At 36.8% G+C, this 24,787-nt stretch overlaps 1 protein-coding gene across 1 annotated transcript in view; it reads left to right on the top strand.

Moving 5' to 3' along the window:
• ELL2 (elongation factor for RNA polymerase II 2) overlaps positions 1-24,787 on the top strand; it is a 70,352-nt gene that overhangs the window by 20,712 nt on the left and 24,853 nt on the right. The window contains exon 3 of the mRNA XM_045796450.2: positions 21,381-21,502. Within this exon, the coding sequence (XP_045652406.1) occupies positions 21,381-21,502 (122 nt within the window). The remainder of the gene's footprint in view (positions 1-21,380; positions 21,503-24,787) is intronic.

Below are 24,787 nucleotides of genomic sequence, written 5' to 3' on the forward strand. Positions count from 1 at the left end.
GGTGATAGATAAGTAAAATTCCTGAAGGCCTATTAAAATCTGTATACACATACACAAATAGGTAAATCTATGGTGTCATTCAGATGGAAACTGAAATGGCAAGGTTTTCAGCGGCAAATAATGGCCACATCTGCTGGCCTTTGATGGCCTTGCAGAGGGTACTTGCCTGCAGCCTCAGAGACTCATGTCCAGGGAATGACTATCCCAGGGCAGTGAGAAATAATGTTAACTTTGTCGAAGTAAGTGGGATTCCAGACCTCGGTATTTATGAGAATGTTGTTCCAAAATTTTCTAATTTAATTGCCTACTTCAGACTCAGCAATCCCAGAGGCTTTAGAAAATAGAAGTTAGTTTGGCATATATAATTTAGAAATTATTTTTAAGAAGAGGACTGAAAATAGGAAATATTTTCTATAAGTACCATGTAGTGCCTCCTGTAAAATAGTGAGTCACACGTGCATTTCCAGGAATGAACAAGGAATAACCAGCCAAACAAGTTTTAAATGTATGTCTTCCAAAAGGCACTATGACCTTCTGAAGATTAAATCGGCATTTAACTGCTAACTTTAAAGGCTTGAATAATGCTATAAAACTCGTGCAGTGGAGTCATTAAAAGAACAGAGGGTTGAATTTTTCTTGTAAGCATTCAGAAATATTTTGTCAATTGCTTATTTTCTTTTGCAGGGTTGGGGAGAAGATCAGGTCTGAAATACTAAATTATATAGTATTTGAAATTAGTAAGCAATTTCAAACCACCTACAGATGCTTTCTGCACACTACCGTTCTCTAACCTACTTGATACCTGGGAAGCAAAGATAACTATCCATTTGAAACAGCAGCAGAGATTAAAATAAATCCCTAACACTGCCATTCCTTCGTAGATGATATGCCTGTACTCTGACTGCTTTCCCCTGATGTTTTTGGTTTGGCTAGCCCACTGATTTTGCCAATGGTTGTGTTTAGTCAGTCTGCTCAAAGGTTGCTGACTAACAGCTACCTTTATACACTCAGCTCTGAATGTAATTAATACTAAAAGATGTTAGAATTATATCTTTTTGTAATGACAGTTCTGTTTTAATTTTTTTAATATTACAGTGGTTGACATATATGGATAACAGTTGAATATTTGCATTGAATCATAACTCTTTAACCATGTGTTAATTTACTAAGATATCAATAGAATAATGGCCTAATACAATAAATGGCCTAATTTGAAAGAAATATTTAACTCCAATATATATCTAAGATTATATTATATATAACATATTATAATTTCATATATAACATATATATATATATAAAAGCTCATTCGGCCAAGAGTATGGGCTGACATTGTAGAAACTCATTTTATCTCAAACAATAACTGAATCACAATATGAAGCTATTGTAAAATGACCAATTGGTCTATTTTATGCTGCCATACACCTCTGCCCTGCTTTTCTTCTGGATAAGAACTAGCAGTGGGGTTTCCAAAGAAGGAGAGCAGTAAGCTAAATTCACCATCTATTGTTTCACACCTTGGCTGGGTAACATGACAGGTACCAGGGGACCAGGCCATCCCCTGCCCTGGAAGACTGCAAAAGGGCAAAGGGTGGGAGGATGACTTTGCCTTTGTGTTTGTAGTGCCTGTAGAAACTATCTCAAAGTGCTTGCTGACCATACCTTCCCACAGATTCAGTGTGGACTACAAAGGACAAGCCTCCCAAAATATGATCACAAACAGGAACTCATGGCGTTCTGGCCTGTCCTTCACCACACTACAGTCACTTCGGAAAGCAATAATTGGAACTGTGATTGAAATCTGAAGCAGCCACAAACACCATAAGTTGCATTCTTAGCAGTGAGTTAAGCTTACTGTCTACATTCAACAAGCATTTATGAATACTCACTGTGTACCATGCACCATGCTTGACACTGTAGAGACAAAGGTAAATAGGACTTTGAAATGCCAGCTCTTGTTCCTAACTGACAATATCTATTTGTCAGTAAAATCTGCCACTGATGGCTTTGCCTTTTTGTTTCCCACCAAAAACTGAAACTTGTGAAATTGAGTCACCTGTGTTACAGAAATTGTCAGTGTAATAGCACTCACTTATTTAAGCTTGGAAAGTAGTATTTTACCATTCTATAATACCTTGTGTCTCTTCAAGCTAAACCACCCTTAATTTGAACCATGAACATTACTTAAGTATCTTTTGACCTCTTACTATGTCAAGATGCTATTCTAGGGGTGCCTGGGTGGCACAGCAGTTAAGCGTCTGCCTTCGACTTAGGGCGTGATCCCGGCGTTATGGGATCGAGCGCCACATCAGGCTCCTCTGCTATGAGCCTGCTTCTTACTCTCCCACTCCCCCTGCTTGTGTTCCCTCTCTCGCTGGCTGTCTCTATCTCTGTCAAATAAATAAATAAAATCTTAAAAAAAAAAAAAAAGATGCCATTCTAGGCACATAAGATGAGCTTATAAGAGCTTTATTAAAAAAAGAAAAGTCAAAATTTAAATAAGCAGGGGGGCGCTTGGGCGGCTCAGTGGTTAAGCGTCTGCCTTCAGCTCAGGGCATGATCCCAGAGTCCTGGGATCTAGCCCCGCATCAGGCTCCTCCGCTAGGAGCCTGCTTCTTCCTCTCCTACTCGCCCTGCTTGTGTTCCCTCTCTTGCTGGCTGTCTCTGTCAAATAAATAAATAAAATCTAGAAAGAAAGAAAGAGAGAGAGAGGGAAAGAAAGAAAGAAAAGAAAAGAAAGAAAGAAATTTAAATAAGCAGGAAAAACAACTTAGCAGAATATGTCCAAGCCCTGGATCTTATTTCAAACAATATTTTGAAATTTGCCTTTTAACATTGAATGTCTTCGGCACTGGAATGCCTCTCATAAACGGCATCTTAGTATTGTGTCACAGTTGGTCAGCATTTTATATTATGCAGTGGTACATAAAATCATAGTCTTACAATTGCTGGCATCGTAGATTCAATGAATTACAGCAGTGCAGTGCAAGTAGACAGTCTGTGTGTTCTGTGATAAGATTTTATCTGAATAAAATCTTTTCAAAAATTTTCTTTCCTGACCTCACCCTTGACTAGCTTGCTTGGTTAGCTCCATATGTTAGATAATCTGGGAGAATTTACAGGGAAGGTATATTTTTATAACCATTCTTGAATTGTGATCTAACTGGAAGGAACAAAAGTATGAAATTATAATATTCTCAGATTTGTTTTTAAGCTAAAACCTTTACTTATAAAATAACTTGTTTTGGATTTCAAGACTTCAAAAGTCCACGGACATGCCTTGAGGCTAATGAATTTGCCCTTACCAGGCTAAGAATTCTCAACTCTCTCTACCTAGTCTTATAATTTATACTATATTTAGCATAAATGTAATCTATTCATTTATTTTGTTGATATATTCCAGTGATTACAGCTAAAATTAATTGAATATTTATTACATGCTAAGAACTCTATACTAAACACTTTATACATATTCTCATTTAATCCTCCCAGGAACGCTATGAGCAGGTACTCCCATTTTGCTGATGTGTATACATACCATGGCTCTGAAGTTAGTTTTTGAAGCTCACACAATTAGTGAGTAAAGGAGCCTACAATCCACTCTAGCATCTGATTTCAGAGCCTGTTCTCATCACTACAGTGATCCCCACTTGCCTGTAATAAATGTTCAGTAAGCATTTTACTTCTTCTCACATTCATGTAAACATCTGTTGAGTACCTCCAGCTAGCAAGGGGAAGAGCAACAGTCAGGAAGTTCTCAGAGAAGTAATGTTTGAACTGGGCTTTGAAGGGTTACCAGGAGTTGGCTAATCAAAGAGGAAGAAAATGCTTTCAGTCCTATGGTTCAGCATGAGCAAAGTGGTAAACTGTTTTGTCAAATGTTCCCATCTTCTTAAGGAATTTGAATTTCACCTTGGAGATCAATACTTCTTATAAAATTTTCCCAACAGTGTGTGATAAGGACTGGAAAGTACGACTTTAAAATATTTTCACCTATGCTTTCTTATGATAGCTAGGTTCACTATAATTAACATTATAAGATTATGTAGATGTATAGGTGTGTATATATTCTGTTATCAGGAGAAGGTCCACAACTTCCATTATTTTCTGGGTGGCACCTATTGCAATAGGTGCTTTCAAACATATTTAGAAACAATTCATGGTAAGAAAAAACATTTTACATTGTGACTCTTTACATTATAGGTATACACATTCACCCAGCTTAAAACAGAAGTTTCACAGCACAGTATTGTTTCTTCATCAATGTAGTCTGATATATTCTATTTCATTTTAAAGAATCCTGGTCATAATCCACTAAATTAATGTCATGACCTTCCAGTGGATCACAGTCTATGGTTTAAAAAAGCACTGCAGGAAATTATCATCTATTTAAAAATTTTTAGCCAGGGAGTCATGTGGTCAGATTTGCATTTTAACATGCTTATCCAATAACTCCCCTAATTTAGTCGTTCATTTTACATTGGAAGGAAGGAAAGAAAGGAGTCAAGGATGGCTCCATATTTATGATGAGTATTTGGTTGCGTGGTGGGGCTATTATACAAGTCTGAAATAGATGAAAAAACACATTGAGGCAGGAGGCATGGGGTGTGTTTTGTTTGGGACATGCTGTATATGAGATGTTTAGGTAATACTCCGTACCTCATTCTGTCAAGATGGAGCTGTCCGGGAGGCAGTGGTGTCTGGGAGTTTGGAGCAAAAGGATTTTCAAGAAACAACTCCAAAGGACATCTCATAGGATTTAATTATACATGGAAGTTTAGTAGTAAGAAGAAAGAAAGGTGTATTTACAGATGGAATTCTGGTATAAAGCTATATTTAAGGAGTTATTTTTTTTCAACTGTTAAAAATACTGGTTGACTTATGAATACTTAACTTATGAGTGTACTTTTAATTATTAACATGTAGGTAATTTAAAGCTCCTTTTGCCAAATTTTGTTCACACTAATTTAGAATAATGACACATAAAGCTAAACTGTGCATTCTGGTTCAGTGGAAGAATATACAACAGTGAAAACTCAAGTGGGCAGAAGACTGCCTATGGCATCACACCGTTTTTATAAAGTTGAATAACAAGCAAAATTAATATGTTGTAGGTATACACACACACACGCAGTAAAATTATTGAAACCAAAAGGAGTGATCATCACAAAAGTCAAGAGTAGTTGTTATGTTTGGTAGAAAAAGGAAGGCATAAGAGATTAGAATGGAGCACTTGGTTAGATTATTGCTAATGCTCTGTTTCTTAAATTGGGCAGTGAGTTCATAGGTGTTCATTAACTCATCAAGCTTCGTAACTCTCAGGCTGTATTTTATAGAAATATAAAGTTTATTCTCATTATCATTAACTTTAAATATGATCTGTCATCTTATCTTCATGGATTAAATGAGAAAAGCCTGAACATATTTCAATAGATGCCAAAAAGGCATTTTAAAAATTCAAAATTAAATTTGAATAAAAACTTAAGGAAATAAGTAAGTAGGGAAGGAAGAATTCTTCCTTAGCATGATAAAAAAAAAAAATAACTCTATGAAACTAATAGACAGTTACATACTTAGTGATAAGACAGTAGAAATATCTTTATTAGTGTTAGCAATAAAGTACACATGCCCCCTATCATCTCTGTAGTTCAGCATTGTTCTGAGAATGCTCAGTAATGGAAAAGAAAATGAAATAGATCTATGGATAATAGATAAGTTTGCCAGTATCTGCAGATAATCCAAGTACACCAAGTGAAAAACTTAAGGATTTCTTTCAGTAAGGTAGTCACTTCAGAAAGGACTTTTAAAATCACTGGCTTAATATTGGGTGGCTGGTATGAAAAGACATTTCTTTCAAAAGGAAAGAAAAAGCAGGATTTTTTTTTAAGATTTATTAGAAAGAGAGAGTGCAAGTGAGGGGTGGTGGGAGAGGAAGAGAGAGAATCTCAAGCAGACTCCCCACCAAGTGCAGAGCCCCACACAGGACTTGAACTCATGATTGACCCTGAGATCATGACCTGAGCCAAAATTAAGAGTCGAACACTTAACCCACTGTGCCACCCAGGTGCCCCCCAAAAACAGGGTATTTGTTAACTGATAGGAATATGATCCCACTAGAAAGCAGAAGTTGATAATGTAGGAGAGAGGGAAAGATTTGCTGGAGTAATGTCCCTGAGTAGGTTGGAGAAATGGTATCTCCGATGAGAGACTGGCTTTAGATAGGAGCATGTATATGAGTGCAGATTTTGAAATTACTGTTGTTTGCTAGACCATTTCTTTAGCCATATCTCCAATATAAAGTCAAAACACATAGGCCAAAGTCTTAAAATATTAGAGCTTGGCGATATGTTGGCATACAGAACATGCCCAATAAATGATAAATATAATTTTTTAAAAATCACTGGCCTCCCTAAGCACTAGCAATTAGTGTTTCAGTGTAAAAATGATCTCATTTATGGTAGCAACAAAAAATTACCAAAATGAAATACCAAAAATTAAGTATAGGTTATGTTATTCTATACCTGTCTAAAAAGCTCTATTACTTTCCTGGTGGGTATAAGAGAATATGTAAGTGTAAATGGCAAGACTGTCCATTTAGGTAAGAAACTTTTTAAGTTGTCATTTCATCTCCCTAATTAATCAATAGGTAATAAGACATCATATATACCATTATACTAATTTTTAAAAAATGCAGAAACACAAATGTAAACCTATAAAGTGAATATGAAATGCTCTAGACCAATATGTCATTGCTGGTAATCTATATGAGTTTTGTTTTTTTTTTTTTACATATATATTTGTTTGTCTCCATTTCCTAATTGCTCTATATACATAAGTGTTTTGAGATGCCAAGTTTAAATATGTCAAGAATCTAAGAGAAAGGCTAAAATATTAAAGGTTGAAAAAAAATAGGTTGACAATGAAAACAGAGAAGGCAGGTCTTAAGGAGTTATCTGGAGCTGGACACCAGCTAAATATCTTGCTAGTCAACTACTTGATAGAGCTGCTTTGTCATCTATCAGTGGAGAACGAAAGTTTTCTCCCCATCTGTGATCTTTCTCCCCATTGGAAGGAAGGTACAAGCAGAGTTAACTGGTGTTAACAGGGGTATGAGAGGAAAGGCCACTTTTCTTTTTGAGTTAACAGTTCACATTTTGGAGCAGCGGTTTTGTGATGTGCTCTAGGAATGGGTCTTGTCTAGAAAGGACAAATTATGGTACTGAAAGTAGTAGTCAGCTGAATTTAAAAAGATAAAATTCTTAGGGATTTTTATGTAATAAAACTCAGAATGGAGAAAACTGATTAAGGATAACTAAGTGAGGCCCACAGTATTAGAGGGATGGTACTTAAATTAGCCATAGAAAAGGGGCAGTCTTTTATAGTTCTTAAACAGCTTAGTGTTTAATAATAATTCATTAAGTTATATTGGGGATATCTTATTTTAGACTGAGAATATAGGCACAGACATATTTATGAATATGGTAATACTTTACTAATCAATACCAAGAAATTCTTTGACTAATCTGAATGCTTTTTTGTTTTCTCTTAATCTAATTGTGTCAGTAATTCATTGAAGTCAGTCTTCACAGATTAGGAATAAGGGATGGTGCTTGAGGGTGTTCCATTTCCACTAACAGTAAGATGAGGCTGACTCTATTTCCACAGCTATTTAAAAGTTTTGTATTTAGCTATAAAGAAAAACTTTGTTCTAGGGATGCTTGGTATTTTGTTTTGTTTTTTTAAGATAGTGTTTCTGTTCCTTCATGGAGAACTTGAAGCATAAGATAATTATGAATCCAGGATTACTTTGGATAGTCTTATGTTTCACAATTTTTGATTCTGTAAAAAAACAACCAAACAAACAAAAAAAAAAACCTCTAATTTTTTTTAAATATTTAAGGTGATTGAGTCATGAAAGGCAAATGTCATAGTGTTAACTTAAAATCTAATTATTTTTTAAAGCTGTCTAACATTGTTTTTTGATTGAAATACTAATGAATGTACCCTTTAGAATTGTATGTAAAGTACATACAAGGACAAAGATGAATAAATGTCTTATCAGTGAAAAGCAGCTAGTATTGTTGGATTTCTTCTAGTCTTTTTTTTTTATATTCACACATACATTTTTAAAATTGTAGTCACAGTGTATTTACTGCTTTTTTATATCCTCCTTTGTCCATTTAACATGAGCATTTTCCTATGTCATTAAATAATAAAAGTTACTTCTAAATAGCTACCTAACATTTCATTTTATAGATAAACTAACATTTCTTTAGCTATCCTCCTATTACTTATATAGTTTCTATATAACAGTTAACAGTAAATCCTGTGTGTAAATCTTTATTTTCATTTCTAATGATTTCTTGAGGCTAGATTCCTAGATGTGGAATTAATTACTAGGTCAGAAGTATGAATGTTTTTAAATTTTTTGGCAACTGTCACTAAATTGCTCCCGCATGCTCCCGGCCCCCCCCCCCCCGAAAGCCATTGCTGTTTATTTCCACAGCTGTTTGAAAATACCTGTCACAAGGTGTTTTCCCTGGCTAATACTATCTTCTGTTAAATTAAAAAAAAAAAATCATTTGCTAATGTTTAAAAACTGTTTGACACTGTGATTTGCTTGATAATATCTGGCACAGGTAAAATGCAGTATTTTAAGACATTGTTGAAGTATTGTCAAATGTTTACTGTCTCTGCTGATATTACTAGGAGTGGTTTTGAGTCTTCATTTAATTATATTATGTATTTTTCCCAGTATAGTGGGGAGAAGTTTTTATTTTAGTAATTCAAGGACCTTCTTTGAAATAACTACTGTATTTCTCTTTTTAAAATATTTCTCTTTGTATATATTTTGCTATTTTGCTATTTCTTTTTACCATTGCTGATGGTCGTAATAATTTAGTGCTTTTGAATTTCCACTCTCATCTTTAAATGCGTGTCTTCCTTAAAAGAATGTTTTACAAGCTTTTCCTGAAATCCACTTACATGAATTATCTTTTTTTATGGGGCAGTGCAGTGAATTATTGGCAAGGGGATAAAAATGTTTTGCTACTTGATATAGTTTCAGTGTTCTAGAGGAACTTGTGGTGTGTGGTTCTGCCTCTTAGCAGAATTATATAACTGTCTAGAAGATAATCAAACAACAGTTTTGTGCTATAAATTATCCAAATATAGTAATTAATTGTCCATATGTAAATCTTTGCCCTTTCTTTGCCAACATATATTGCTTTATTTGAAGGCAGGTTTGATGGCGTTGCCAATAGCTCAGGCATACTGCCCTGTATTTTAGTCCTGTATTTTTTATAATTATAAATCAATTTATCGAAGAGACTTGACAGGTCCTCTTATTTACATTAGACCTGCTGAGTCTCTTAGAAATTAGAACTGCAGTTTCTAATTTAGCTCTTGATGCACTTTACATATCAATAGTATATCAATAGCTTTATACATGTTAAATAATTTTACTTCCTTTATAATCCTGAAGAAAATTAGCACATGAATTGACTTATGAAAATTGAATAGAACTAAATTTTATGAAATGGACCCCATCTCAGGAATGTATTTTCAGGGTAGGTGTTTGGAAAGAGATCTGTAAAAATTAAAATACTGTATAGGCTTTATTCATTTTTAGGGCTACCTATAACTTTGACACTAAAAATCTCCACAAACTTTAAAATACTCTTTGCATTTATGAAGATTGTAAGTTTCCAAGTAACAAAGTTCCTGTGTTCAGGAGAACTCTTAATTCTGGTTTCTTTGTTTCTTTGTTATGCTGTAGCTAGTATCGAGGGCTCTGAAGGCAGCATATTTTTTTACGTATAGGGCACTTGGGAAGCCGTGTTTGCTCCCCTTCTAGAGGAGCCACAGGCATATGTAAATTTTCAGCCTTCCATGGACACTTCTTGTGGCCCATTTGTTCCTGCACCTAATTTCTCTGTACTTTGAGTTTGAAACATTTAGAAATACTGCTGCTAGTCTTCTTGGTTGTTTGTTTTCCCCAGATAGTTTCTTTGACTTCTATTTAAGCTAACTGAAATTTGACCTCGAACGTTTCTAGTCCCTTACTTTTGTAAATACTGAGGATTCAAAGTATTGTCAGCTTTTTTTTTTTTTTCCCTCTCCGTAGTGTCAGCTTTTGATGATCCACAGGACACTTTTTATCTCTCCTTTGCCATTTGAAAATTACTTCAAAAATCAAATACATCATTACGTATGTGTTTGAATCAAACAAGCTAAAATCAGAGTGGGAGGGAACTCCTCAGTAGTGTCTTTATATCACCAGAGCAAACATTTTGGGGCACATACTACAGGCCGGACATTGTGCCAAGTACCTTTAGAAGGGTTATTTCTTTAAATTTCACAACAGTCCTATTAGGTGAATAATATCATTATCCTCATTTTGCTGATGAGGAAACTAGGGATTAATAAGGTTAAGTTTTTGTCCAAGGTAACACAGATGGTAAAATCCAGAGCCAAATCAGAAACTGGGCAGTGTGCTCCAGAACTCATTATGTAGCACACTAGATATGGTCGTTTGCACTGCTCCCTTTTCCTCTGTGTGTAAAAGAGTTCTCACTTTTCTCAAACATTTGAGGAAGACCCAGCTTAGAACTGGAAATACAAAGGGATCCAATAATAAGGAAAACAGTTTAAAAAGCAAACAGAGCAAAGAAGCAGAACACCATTTTTTATCTTTGGTATCCTCCAAATATTTGGCACTAATTCTCATCAAAAAATAGCACATAAGAGTTTATATTTTGTACACTCTTTTGTAATTGTCATTTAAGATGCAACTAAAATTTAACTAATAAAATTATAGCCCCCAACTATCCTACATCTTGTTGCTGTTTCTCTTTCCTTAGCATAGAGCCTTGGTTTTGTGTCTTGGGTCCCCAGAGCCCGGGGATTCTGTGATGTCACCACAGTGGCTGCCTCAGCAGTCCTAGTCCCTCATCATCCCTTTCCTCAACCACAGCAATGCTGACTCTGTAATATATTGTGGATTTCCCCATAAGTTTTATTCTGAAAAAGATTTAGCTTTTTTTAAAAAAAAAAAAAAAGTAAAATTATTGTTGGTGTTGAAAAACAGAGAATTAAGAGTTGAATATACTTCCAAATCTATATGAATCTATTCCTCAGACTTTGATATTATTTATGTTATTGAACTTAATGAACTTTCATGGTAACAATGACTGCTTTGGGATAAAACCATGTATTCTGTGAAATCGAGGGCCTTGGTCACTTTTCGCAATTTATGTTCATCTTGAGGATTCACATCTGTTAAGTACCAGTCTCCCCTAGATTTACACAACTGTTGCTGATGGCCACGCATGAATTCTAGTCTCACTTAAATTTTGGCAGCAGTTCCTTCTGGCATTTGCAAAAAGTACTTTCCTCAAGACTCCAGGAGAGCAAAAAGGAGAGAAGATTGGCAGTGAATTTGGAAATTGACATTTATATTTAAGATTTTTTTTTCTTGTAGAATTCAAGTTTGGGCTTTGTTTCTGAGAAACAAATTTTTTTTTTTTTAACAAAATTCTGTTTTCTACTTGACCAAGAGAATTACTAAACTTAGAACTATTTAGTGTGGTCTCCCTAAGTTCTTTAAAATGCAAAATGGTCTTAAAGACACTCATATTTTCAAATGAAATTTGGTGAGGACAGAATATTCTGTGGGTATTTTAATAAAGATGAAGATACTTTTTGAAAAGAAAAATGTATAATGTAAATTTAAGTTCCACAAATCCAGGCAGCCACTTGGCCTGAGTTTCAGGGCTAAACATAGCACAAGAGAGGTCAGAAATGTTCTCCTCCTGACGTTGGTATACCACACAGCATGCAGCTGTGTGGGGCTTTTTTTTTTTTTTTTCCTCCTTTCATTTTGTTATTTATTTTTTGCCTGCTCTGGGGAGCCCTGGTTTTCCACAGACTCTTAAGTGATCTATTTCAGCTACATCTCTAATTTTTTAGTCTCTCTGGCATAAGGCTTCATCTAAATGAATGTAATCTAGTACCAAGTCAGAAGAATCCAACAAACATTTATTAGGTGTCTGCTGTGTTCCAGATACCTGTGGAAGTAAGACCATGGTCCTCGCCCCTTACTAACTGGTGGGGAAGAAGACACGTAAGCAAGGACTTTAGCATGTAGTGTAGCACTAAGGGGAGCACTAACGGTGAGCCCAGGGGGTTATGGAGACCCAGAAAAGGAGCTTTAAACTCACCTCACTGGAGAAGGAAAGGCTCCCTGAGAGAATAGCTTCTGAGCTGAGTCTTAAATAAAGGATGTTAGCACAAGCCAAGGCAAGAAGTGGGCACATCAAATACAAGGTGAAGAGTGAGGGCCAAGGTCTGTTGGGAAGGAAACTCATATGTCCAATTAAGGAGCTTAGACTGGGTAGTAGATAAGTGCTAGTAGAGAGTCATGAAGAAATAAACGATGCTTGGAAATGACATGGTCAGATTGGCATTTTATGAAACTAGTTTTGGCAGCCAAATGGTTAAAGAAGGAACTCGAGAACAGACAAAAGTAGAGGCTGAAAGACAAGTTGTCCAAGCAAAAAGCCATACTGAGCCAAAGCAGAGGAGGGAGATGAGGACATATATTTGCAAGATCATTTAGGAAATGAAAGCAGTATGACTTGTGATTATCTGGAAATTGAGCAGCGTGGGGTGGTGTGAGAGAGAGAGAGAAGAGTCAAAGTTGACTCCCCAGGCTGCCAGTAACCTCAGTAATGAGATAAATGGTGGTTTATTAACTGGGAGATAACAGTGTGGGAGGGTGGGCAGATATAGGGATAAGGTGAGAATTCTTTTCTATATAAGCATTGATTCTATGGAATATATTTAAATATTAGAAGGGACTAGTTAATAAAAGGAAAATGAAAAGCAGTTTTATGATAAGAGTTCTGGAACTCAATGGGAGATTTTAGTTTTCGCTGCCAAAGAAAGACTTTTGGATTAGCCCAGCCATGAAGTTTGAAAGAACTTAGATTCTCTCGGTGGTTCTCTCTCTTTTCTTCTAAAAGCTTCTTTGGCATTTCTCAATTTTGTAGTCATTTTTAAATCTAAATTTTCTATTCTGTTATGTTCTATAGTCTGTATACCTTTTCCTTGATACAGTATTTCTAGTACCTGCTGTTTGCATCTTTCTTCTGCCAATAACTGTCATCCCCCTTTTTCTTGGAAATACCCAGCTACCACCCAACTATACCCAGCCACCTGGTCTCTTGTAGTCATAACAAAACTCACTTTGAAGCCTCTTTTTAGCTGGTGAAACCAGCAGTAGTCAATTGTACTTGAGTGCACTTAGGTAGTATGAATTGGGTTATATTAAGGTACTCATCATCACATCAAAGATACTATATATGTGTGTAAATATAGAATATATGTGTACATGTATATATCTATATGTGTACACACTTACACAGACCACACTCACACTCTAAAACAATTCCATTCTTCCCGGGGAAAACACTTAGGTATCATCCTTGATTTCTCTTTTTTTTTTCAGTCCTCTCACTCAGTATACCTAGGAATCCTGCTGCATCTACCTGCAAAATATATCCTGAATCCCTCCACTTCTCCCCGTCTCCTCATCCAACACATCATTGTCTCGTTCCTGGATTTCTATACGTATGTGCCATAATGGAAGGGATCTTTGTAGCTTTTGTTCATTATTGTGTCACAGAAATGTAGACACAGTAGGCACTCAGTTAATATTTTTTTGCTTACTTGTAACCAATTAAAATTAGTTTTGAAATGTTGTTATCAATGATGTTTTCCCCAAGATGGCCATAAATTTAAAAGAATACGTTAAAGATGGGAATGCAGTTCTCAGGAAAGATTTTTCTAGTAAGACTGTATCCCACAGGGGACCTGCGTGGCTCAGTCAGTTAAGCGTCTGCCTTCAGCTCAGGTCATGATCCCAGGGTTCTGGGATGAGGCCCCCATTGGGCTTTCTGCTCAGCTTGGGCTTTCTTCTCCCTCTTCCTCTGCCCCTCCCCTTCTTGTTCTCTCTCTCACTCTTTCTCAAATAAATAAAATCTTAAGAAAAAAAGAAAAAGACTATATCTGACAGAAGTAACAGAACCAAGGAAGCTCTACCCTTTCATCAAGAACTTTTTAAGAAATTCTAATACTGGATCTAAAGCAGCTATATGAAGAATAATAAGGAAGGCTCTTCTATCTTATTTTTTCCTGTAATATCTTGATAAAGAGGAAGAATGCAGGAAATAAATGGATTTATTTTGTCCTGAATTATTCATATTAATTGTTACATGGCCTGAATTTTTTGGGTAACTGCCAATATTTCTCTTTGGGCTAGATAAATTTAGCATTTTGCACTACTCTCCTCAATACAGTATCTATCATGTGGGTTTTTCAGATGTTATCTAGTATGCGTGGGATCCTCTCCAACCCCTGCTATTCCTTGTCAGTAGGAATATTTAGCTGTTACTGATTTCCCTAATACTTTTTCTATTGCTGGTGAAAGATACCCTCCCTACTCCCCCATATCCACCTTGGCATTGGTTTTCACATCTGGGTTGATCTGACAGGCTTTTTTCCTTCCCCAAACCCATAATGTTAGGCCTAAAGTCATAACTGCCACTCTGGTTTGAAAAATAGGACTTGTGGCTTTCAGGTTGAGGTTTCTATTTTCTGTTCCGATTCTAGATTATTCATTCTGCCCCTGAACTCTGGAACAGTACATGCAAATACATTTCTGCAGCTAAACTGAATTGTCTAGATTTTTAGGAAATCACAGAATCATTAAGAGTCTAGAAAGGGTTTGAGAGCAAGAGAATTCTAATGTTTAAATGTTTGTAGTATTTTTTTTATCCAAGCTAAGGCATATAGTTTATATATAGGAAAATACTAGATATATTAGTGATATAGTATTAAAAGACCAGCTATTCCCCTAAGATACTAGAGAAAGGGAGGAGGTAAGTTCTGAGGTTTTATAAAATGAGAAACTATTATTCAGTATGAAAGGACCTACAGCAAAGAAAGTCATTATTTTAACCTGGCATTTCCCAAATTTATTTCAGGATAGAACCTTTTTCACATAAGGAAACTTTTCAGCATACTTTGGAAATATTGGTGAAAAAAAATAGCAGGTACTTTAGTTCTAGTCCTGGCTCAGGCATTAATCAACATTTTCATTCATTCAACAAACATGTACTGAGTGACAATTTCATGGTACAAACTATTTGAGATGTTGGTGATATATTCAGGGAACAAACCAGATGGAAGCCTCTGTCCTTCCAAGGATTGTGTTCTGGTCAGGGGAGAAAGACAATAAACATAATCTGTAAGTAGTACAGTTACTAAGTGTTTTAGACAAGCGTGGAGCAGGGCCGGGGGGTCAGGAGTACAGGGGTTGCAATTTTAAATAGTCATAATCTTGAGTAATCACTGAGTGTCTGTTTTCCTCATCTATAAAAAGATGATATTCAACTAATTTGATCTTAAAGGGCCTGCCAGAACTACGGGTTTGCTTTAACCACCCAAGAGTTGTATCCAACTGTGTTACTGCTAGCCCATGAGCATCTTACTGAGCATTTATAATCACCAGGTTTGGATATTAAAATTCGAAGAAAAGTTTGTAAGCTTAAATCATTTGTTAATACCTACAAAAGAACAAAGCATTTACTTTAAATGAATGCAAAAAAAAAAATCATACTGGTCCTGTTTTTAATCTAGCATGTACCTCAATCCAATATTGAGTAGAAAGTACTTAAGGGTAAGAAACCTCTGCTGTAAAGGTACCAATGGCTTTTAAGCAGATGTTAGCATGTCTGTATGAAAATTTGCAGCAGTGTGCACATTGTGTTACTGCTGTAAGTCTTTATGTAAATAGGAGGTCTGTGACTTGATGCTGAAATGACCTTCTAGACAGTATTCCATTGATGTATGCCTGAGCTTGTATCTCAGAATAATTAGAAGTTTTGACTTAAACATCTTGGTATACAGTGTTTATGTTAATTATAAATGTCTGGAAGTTTCTGAAACTTTCTTTGTAGCTTTTTATCAGAGATAGACTTGAGTTTGGAAGGACGGCTATGGATTGTGGCCCCAAGCCTTTGATTTTCAGCCCTTCATTTTTGGAATGAAAATTAAAATCTACTTTTCCAATTGGTGGTATATTTTAATATTCTTTGTCTTGAATAAGAAACTGTTTGGAATCATAGTCTTTGATACTTTTTTAAGTAACATTTCATTCTTTTTTTTTTTTTTTAAAGATTTTATTTATTTATTTGACAGAGATAGAGACAGCCAGCGAGAGAGGGAACACAAGCAGGGGGAGTGGGAGAGGAAGAAGCAGGCTCATAGCGGAGGAGCCTGATGTGGGGCTCGATCCCAGAACGCCGGGATCACGCCCTGAGCCGAAGGCAGACGCTTAACCGCTGTGCCACCCAGGCGCCCCTTAAGTAATATTTCATTCTTAAGGCATTTAGCTAAAGATTTCAAGTAGACCATGTGTCCCTAAATATAGTGGCATTCATGACCTTCAGGAAAAGCTTAAAATACTATATTTAAAATTGATAAGTTCCTATCACACAAAGGGATGCTCTTCCAAGATTGTTTTTAAATCAGACCTCAGATATTTCTTTTCCTATGGTGGTAGCCCATTCCCCAGAAGCTGACCCTAGGGCTCCCAGTAACAGTCATTTCATATTCATCCTCCTCCCCTTCATATTCCATAAATTTAAAGGCCAGTTTATAAGAAAATGCTTTGTAACCGTTCTGGAATAAAGGACTACTGCTTCACTATCTAAACAAGATGTGGCTTAGGCTCGTGTATATCAGAGAGAGGAGTGATGAGTATCCCCAAGTTTCCCTGAAAGTCTAGTCTCTCAAATGGCTTTAGATTTGGTAAGGTCTTGAATCGCTCCTTAGCTGTGGCCTTCAGCAGTCCCAGAGGCTCTGTCCACTCAGAGGTCCCCATAGTTTAGTTCTGAAGTTCCCGCTCATCTAACCCCACCTGCCCTAATTGTCATACACAACCTGCTCTTTTCATTAAGTCTCTTGCTTTACTGCCCATGGGAGCCAGACTGTTATGCAGATTTACCAGCTATGAACATAAGAGCTCTTTCCTACATCCTTTTCATTCTTAAGAGCATAGTTATTGATACCAGTAAAATTTGTATCTAATATATATACCGCCTTCAGGAAATGAGATTTACTAAATCTATAGACAGTGTAATTTAAGCTTTTGAGATTTTAAAGATGTAAAAGTTGTTGGCAACCCTTGCTCTCAGATCATTTACAGGAAAAGCCTGAGATTAAGTCAGGCTGTATCATCTGCATTGGTGCTGCTCTGAAAACCACTGAGGAAAGGTGACATAGAAACTCAGAACTCTGTTTTATCATCATTCCTTAACTTCCAACCCCACCCCAGCTCCATAGCTGGAAAAAATACCATGATATACATCAAGATTCACCTTTGGGTCCCAAAATGAATATGATTTGCTCTGAGGCCTGCCCCTGCCCCCATCTGCAGAGTGCTCACTTATACACACACCCACAGAGAACAGTGGTTAGGAGAGACTGTTGAGCAGTCCTGCTGTCATTCTCCATCATGCTCCCTTTCTTCCAAAGACTAGAGGGAAAAGCTTGCTTGTCACTAGTAGTTAGCAGCCTGAGGACCTTATCTACAGATGCGAGGTATATACAAGAATAAGGGGGAGTGGTAAGGACTACAGTCTCCAGATAAGTGTTACATTGTTTGGTTTTTCTTTTAAGTTGCAAACTATACCAGTCTTTTCTAATTGTTACTGCAGATGAGGGTTTTGGAACTCTTGAGGGGAACTGAATTCTCAGAGACTATCACTACAAAGGTTCACTTTCTTTATCCTTAACCAATCCTTTCTCATTTTGAGAGTTCTTAGTAAATTATTATCTAAGAGCTGTTTTTTAATTGATACCCAAAGTAGGCCTTCCAAAAGAAGTACTTCTTTATAACTCCTGTTAAGACTTTTGCTTATTTGCTGACTTGATGGTGTTTAGAAGTTGCAGAAATTCATTTGCAGTAGGTACTTAAATCTTCATTTTCTCTCGGACTAAAATATACTTTAAATATGGCTCAGGTGCACCTTTTTGCCTTTCATTGTTTTCTGATCGGAAGTTTTCAAAATGGAATAGTGTTGCAAATAAGTTAAAACAGTTCCTTCCATTTGATACTAATTGGGAACTTTTATCTGTTTTTTTTTTTAAGTTACTATTTTTCCTTCTACTTCATTAATATTCAAAAGTCACTGAAGTCAGAATTCTCTTGACTTCTTTTCTAAGAGACTGACCTTCCTCTATTTCTAATCCATAGTGTCTCAACCTTGGCCCTACTGACTATTTAGACAGGGTGATCTTCGTTGTGGGGGCTACCCTGTGCACTATAGGTTTGGACAATTTCTCTCCTCTCCAGGAGGTGCCATTAGCACCCCCCAGAGCAAACATCCCCCAGGGCAAAATTGCCCCTTGTTGAAAGCAGCTGTTGTGATCTATGTGTAACACATGCTTCCAAACACATCAGTGGGGATATAGGTTGGGTTGTGTGTGCTTTTTTAATTTTGTTTCTTTTTAATCTGATTCTTTCCTATTTGGTTTGTGATATTTTTTAAATAACTGTAGGTTTTGTTTGTTTTCTATGAAAGACACTTTTAAAGAAGGAGAATATGAAAAGCTTCTGTGTCTACCTTTAGGCCAAACCCTATTATTCTGAGGAGCGTGCACAGTAATTCATACCAGATATTTTTATTTTTTGAATCTTCCAGATTTACACAAGACACTGTGTGTCGTTTAAAATTTTTTTAAATGTATAGGAAGATAATTTTTCACCTTAAAAAGTATAAGCATTACTTCAGAAGAATCACAGTTTAGAGGATGAGAAAGGAAAATATCTACATTTAAGTATTATAAAGATTTGATAAGAGCTTCCCTGAAGTGTTCTGTTTAGTATATGTCTGAGCTTAAGAACTCCTGTAATTAAGTTAAAAGTTTTAAGTGAAAGAATACTGAACATTTATAGAATTTGAGTAAAAAGTCTAGTCACTCTTGAAAAATAAAGATAGAAAAAAACTCTATGATTCCACTTTTTAAAAATGCAGCGTAGAATCTCCCCAAAGGGACAGTCTCCCATACTTTGCTGGGTGAAGTGCTTCTGTGTTTCCAGACTTGGGCTGCACAGGAACGAAGACCTTAGACCTCAAGTGAAACCAGAGTCCGGCCTGCAGATGAGCCTGCAACCACTGTGAAAATCTCCCCACCCAGGCTTTGCAGATCTGTGTGAGGGTTAAGTGGGAAGGAAAATGGAAGTTAAGTGAGTTAGAGCTGGAGAAAGGATTGCATTCAGGTGTTCTTACCTTTTTTTACCTGTCTTCTCTCCTAGGCCTTTAAGAGGCTTTAACTATCAGCAGAACCCTGCTATTCTTGAAAACATAAAAGCAGACAGATGTCAGTGAGTGCGTTTACACTCCGTGCCTGAGGATGGACTTTTTGTTCCCTTGTATCTCACACAACGTTCCTTTGGCTCCTGCTCTCCCAATACCTCTATAGAATTAGGAAGTAAAACATAGTATTCTGTTTCACCAGTGTATGTGTGCCAGCTAGGCACTCACTTTGCACACCCAGTAATACAGCCTGATGAGTCCTTCCAGAGTAAATTAAGACTTGCTAACAAAGTTCCAGCATTTTAGAACTAGGGGAAATTTTGAGAAATGAAAGTAACTTTAGGGACCAAAAAAGGTATAATTTATAGAGTAGGTAATAAATGTAGAAACTTACCACCCTAGCAATTGGAACTAATTTAAAAGAAGGAATTAAAGATCATTTAAATTTATGGATGATAGAGGCTGTGTGGAGTATATTATATAATACTCAACATCTTTGGTAAAATTTGGCCTCTCAAGCTTTACATGAGTTTTCTGAATCTCCTCTGAAAAGATGTTTTTCTTTGACTTATTTCTACCCCTTGTTCATTTACTCCTTCAGCAAACATTTATTGCATGTCTGCTATGCAGTAGACATTGCAAATTGTCTCCCTTCTTACCTTTCTTTACATTTTTGTTTTTGTTTTGGGGGGCCAGTGGGGTGCACGGAATTGGTAGCTTGGTAGCTTCAAATAAATTCTTTCCTTAGGTCAAAAGTTAGGTGTCTTTTAGAGTGAGCAAGTCAGAGTTGCTTGCAGGGTGTCCTGCATGGCCAAACAGAAGTTATACATGTTTATGCTTCCTAGCACATTCATGAATATCTATCTGTCTGCCTGGCAACCAGTTAGTTCTGAATCTTCATCTTACCATAATGGAAAGGGCAGACAGATTTGGGGGGAAAGAATGAGAACTGAAGAACATTCCCCCACCCCATCCCCGCTCCCTGCTCGTCTCCTAAATTGCTAAGACTCTGTACATTTGGGGGCTGGAAAGCAGAAAGTCCTATTTTATATTCTTGCCAATGAATCCTTTTCATAATTATCACCTAACACCATGGTAGTCCTACAAACCCAAGGGAAGAAAGGTCTTAGGAGCTGGAAAGGGTGGAACCATTGAAAGACAGTGAGAAGTTTTCAGTTCATTTGTTCACAGATGTTTACCGAGGTCCTACTATGTACCAGGAAAATGTGCCCAGTACAGGGGTTCAGTGATCTAGAGAGCAACCCCGTCCTTTCACTTTTGGGGCTTCCCATCTAATAGAGAAACTAGACCTTGAGTAAGAACATAAAAACATTTGCCTTTTCCACGGTGTTGTGTGGGGCTCAGCCTTGGAATCCTCTCTCCAGGCTGCTGACCCCATTCTGTAAACATGAAGGTAAGAGAATCTTAAGGCAGGGAGAAATCCCCCTCTGCGTTTTGGTGTGAATGTAACTATGGCATTCACCTTATGCTGCTAATTATTCTTCGAAAATATTACTCAAAGAAGCAAGAATTAAAATGAAATGTGCATACAATAAGAGGGTAAAGATTGGGATATAGACTCTGCCCCAGAGATCATTTAAATAACTAGAAGCTATTCAGCAGGGGGGCATGCCAGCCAAAGACAGAACCTTGTAGCTCAAAAGAGGGAGAGCTTTTTAGCAAATTCACTAGTAACTCTTTTGTGTGAACTGTAATCATTTGCTAGTTTGAAATGAAGAGGTTTCCTCTTATAAACTATTGATCAGAAGTGATTATTGACACTTAAGGGTAGAAAATGGAAATAAGAATAGTGTGACTTTTAGGCATACTTGCTTGATTCCTTCAATGATTTGGTAATTTAAATGCTGTAAATTTAAATGCTCAAGAGGGCTTGAATATAAAATAAATATCACTTGAAAAACAGTTAAGTCAGTCATCAGATCATTGTTTGTCAGATTCATAATTTGAGATGTTTCTCTTTTTCCCTCCCTTTAGCTTGTCAAAATTCCTAAAAATGATCCCCCCAATGAAGTGCATACCTTTAACTTCTATTTGTCAAATGTGGGTAAAGACAACCCTCAGGGCAGCTTTGACTGCATCCAGCAAACATTCTCCAGGTAAGTATGTTTCAAGATATACTGAAGGGAGAATAATTTTTCTTTGAGAGTTTTTTTTAATTAAACAATATACAGTAGTCATTCCATGTTTGTTGAATTGAATTATAGAGCTCTTTTATTAAGAAATATTGAGCACCTACAATGTGCCAACAGTTACATCTGTCACTGTGGGATACAATCATAAAAATTTTTAAGTTCTTGCCCTCAGGAATTTCTAAGGTATAGATTTTTTTTTATGCATAAAACAGTTCTTTTTAAAAATTAAAGACAAGTTTAAGAATTTTTAAAAAGTTTTTATTCACTGTATTTAAAAAAGAGTGCCTTATTGTATTCTCAAGGTTCACCCTCCAGAGTAAAGGAGTGTAAAAAAAAAAAAAGTATATCTTGTATATCCCTTTCGTTCTTCCCTATGCAAACCTTGTTTTAAGATAGATTTTCAGAAATTTTTATGCTACAGCATAATGGAAACTAGAAATTGACCCCAGTAGAGCACTTTTAATTTTAAAAGAAAAAAACAAGAAACGGAGGAAGACAAGAATATACACCCACATCCCAGGGTACCATGGAACCCTTATCTACTTAGGTCCCTCTGTAAACAATAAGCTGCTTGTTTGACTTGTCTTTGCTGTGGTTGTTTCTGATTAAAGAATAGGCGCCTTGAGTAGGGGGAGTTTGTTCTGCCCATGGATAAAAACAAGGCCTTAGAACCCCCAACATCCCGAGAACATTGAAATTGGCCCAGAGTGTCCCAGGCCATCCATCCCTATCTCTCATCTGTGCAGTACTTGAAACTGTGTGAGGGCTTGCTGTATGTGGGAGAAAGGAAAGGAACACTATGTTGCAAGGGAGCATGGGAGGCAGAGATACAAAATAAGACACTTCACTGAAAGAGTTCTGAATTTCTACTCCCATTTAGGGTGACTAAATAACTTTCTGTTATCTTAATGTGCCATTTGCCTGAGTAAATGTTAATTTTTTTAAAAGTTGCCCACCCCCAAACTTATATCTTTTGGTATAAATTGTGTATGTTGTAGATTTTATAGACTTTTCTGTACTGGCCATATGTGGCTGTTTACACTTCAATTGGAAAAATGAAATGAAATGTAAAATTTAGTTCTTCATTCACATTTACCACATATTATGGGCTCAGTAGCCACATGGCTGGTGGCTGTCATAATGGACAACACAGATACAAAACATTTCCACAATTGCAGAAAGTGCTGTGGAACAGCACTGTGAAAGATTACAGAAGCATCAAGTATCAGGGTCTTTGGTGACTGTTAGTTCAACCCCTTCACTGCACAGATGACGTATTCATAGTTACACAGCTGGTTAGTAGGTGACAAGGCTGAATAAAAACTAGGTCTTCCTAACTCCCAGTCCAGTGTTCTTTACATACCGTAGGACACACCAATTTTAAATTGTGGTGCTATCACTTATAACGCTTGTCTTTAGAGAATTATTTTATTATAGTGAGAACACTTTGACCTCAAATTGAACTATGTCCCATTAAGAATTTTACTGAGAAACAATCCCCCCTTCAAAACCAGTGATAGCATCATAGGTGATATGGTTTCTCCCTTAGATCACAAACACCCTGTGTGTTTATTTCTACGTTGCTTGTTTGGAGAAGGATTTAAAGTCACTTACAAAATGCTACGTGATGCAGCAAGAGAAGTGAAAGAGTTATTGTGAGAAAATTGGGGCAAATACATTAGTATGATCCAAGTGTGTTTTATAAAAGTATGATCCAACTATGAAAGTATGATTTGAGGTGCTTTATAAAATGGCCTTGTATGGGTATAAATTGAAATTTGCCACTATGAAAACAAAAGCCCTGAAACTTTCAGTTCTCCACCTGGCAAGCAAGTTTTTTTATAATTTCATTCCACCTTTTCTACCCAATTGAATTTTTATTTTTGCCATGGATCTTATCTCTGCTGTAGTTCAGGTTCTCCCTGAATGTCACTTTTATCATATCTAAAATGGAGGCAATCCCAAAGTTAAAATTACCTTTCAAAAAATTTCTTAAATCTGTCCATTCACAGGCCTCTTGGAAATATATAGTTCAGGGCACACAGCCCCATACAGTAACTAACGCACAGTCTACTGTAGGAAACTGAGCTAGGCTAGAGAAAAAGACTCTAGGAATGCTTACATGTCAAATGTCGCATGCTTATATGTCACAGTATTTAAGGTACTCTTAAGGTACTTTTAAGGTAACTCAGTTGAAAAGGGATGAGTGGACAATTCTATAGAATACCTTCTTGCGTACAGGGTTTAGCTCTGTTTTGTTTAATGGAAAGATCTATTTCTTGACTTTGAATGGTGTAAGCTGTAACTTCATTGTGATTGGCAATAGGATCAGCTTATTGTATTTAAATTACTTAACAAATAATTTCAGGGGGAGATGCTGAAATTCAAACTTCCTCCTGCCAGAACTTCAAACTGTAGTCTCTTCTTCCCACTTTTCCTCCTCCATCCATTTCTCTTACGGGTTAAGCCCTCATCCCTCCTTCCCTTCACTGGTTTTTCAGCATTCATCTAGGTACACCTAGTAGCCTGGGTACGATCTTTAATTTGTCTCTGTCTCCACCTGTGGCTAATCACTTATCAAATCCTGTCAGTTCTGCCTCCTAACTATGTCTGGAATCTGTTTACTATTCTGCATTCACACTGCCCCACACTAGTTCAAGCTCTCACTCCTTGCCAGTAATCCTTCAGTTAGCCTCCTAAGTGGTCTCCTCCTGCTTTCACTTTTGTGCCCCCTACCTCCCAATCTGTTCTTCATCCAGATTGATCTTTTTACAATACAAATAAGATATTTTTTCTCCCCTGTTTTCAGCCTCTCTCTTTCTTGGGATAAAGTCTAAAATCCTCCAAAGCCCTGTATGATGTACTTCTCATGCCTTCTTCAGTCTCATCTCTACTTGTCCTTTCCAACTTTCTTTGGCCAAACTGAAAACTTCCTCCTTGCTTCCCCTGGGCCCACACAGGTTGGTTCTCCTCCCAGAAAACTTCTATGCTCCCCGCCCACACACACACCCCCTATAGACATCCCTGTAGATCAGCGTCCGCATCACTTCCTCCAGGAAGCTTTTTCCTTGCCCACAATCCAGGTGAAGTACCTTCTTGGGGGGTTCCCTGCCTCCCTGCCATTTGTCATACTATGTCGTAATTTCCAGTGTGCTCATCCTTGTCACCCATTAGCTTCTTGAATGAGGGGCCACATCTGTCTTAGTCCTTGTCTTTGTCTGACCCTCACATACTTCCTGGTGTGCAGTC

Source organism: Ursus americanus, chromosome 5, assembly GCF_024610735.1.
Source record: "Ursus americanus isolate L20-20 chromosome 5, mUrsAme1.1.p, whole genome shotgun sequence".
Lineage (NCBI taxonomy): Eukaryota > Metazoa > Chordata > Mammalia > Carnivora > Ursidae > Ursus > Ursus americanus.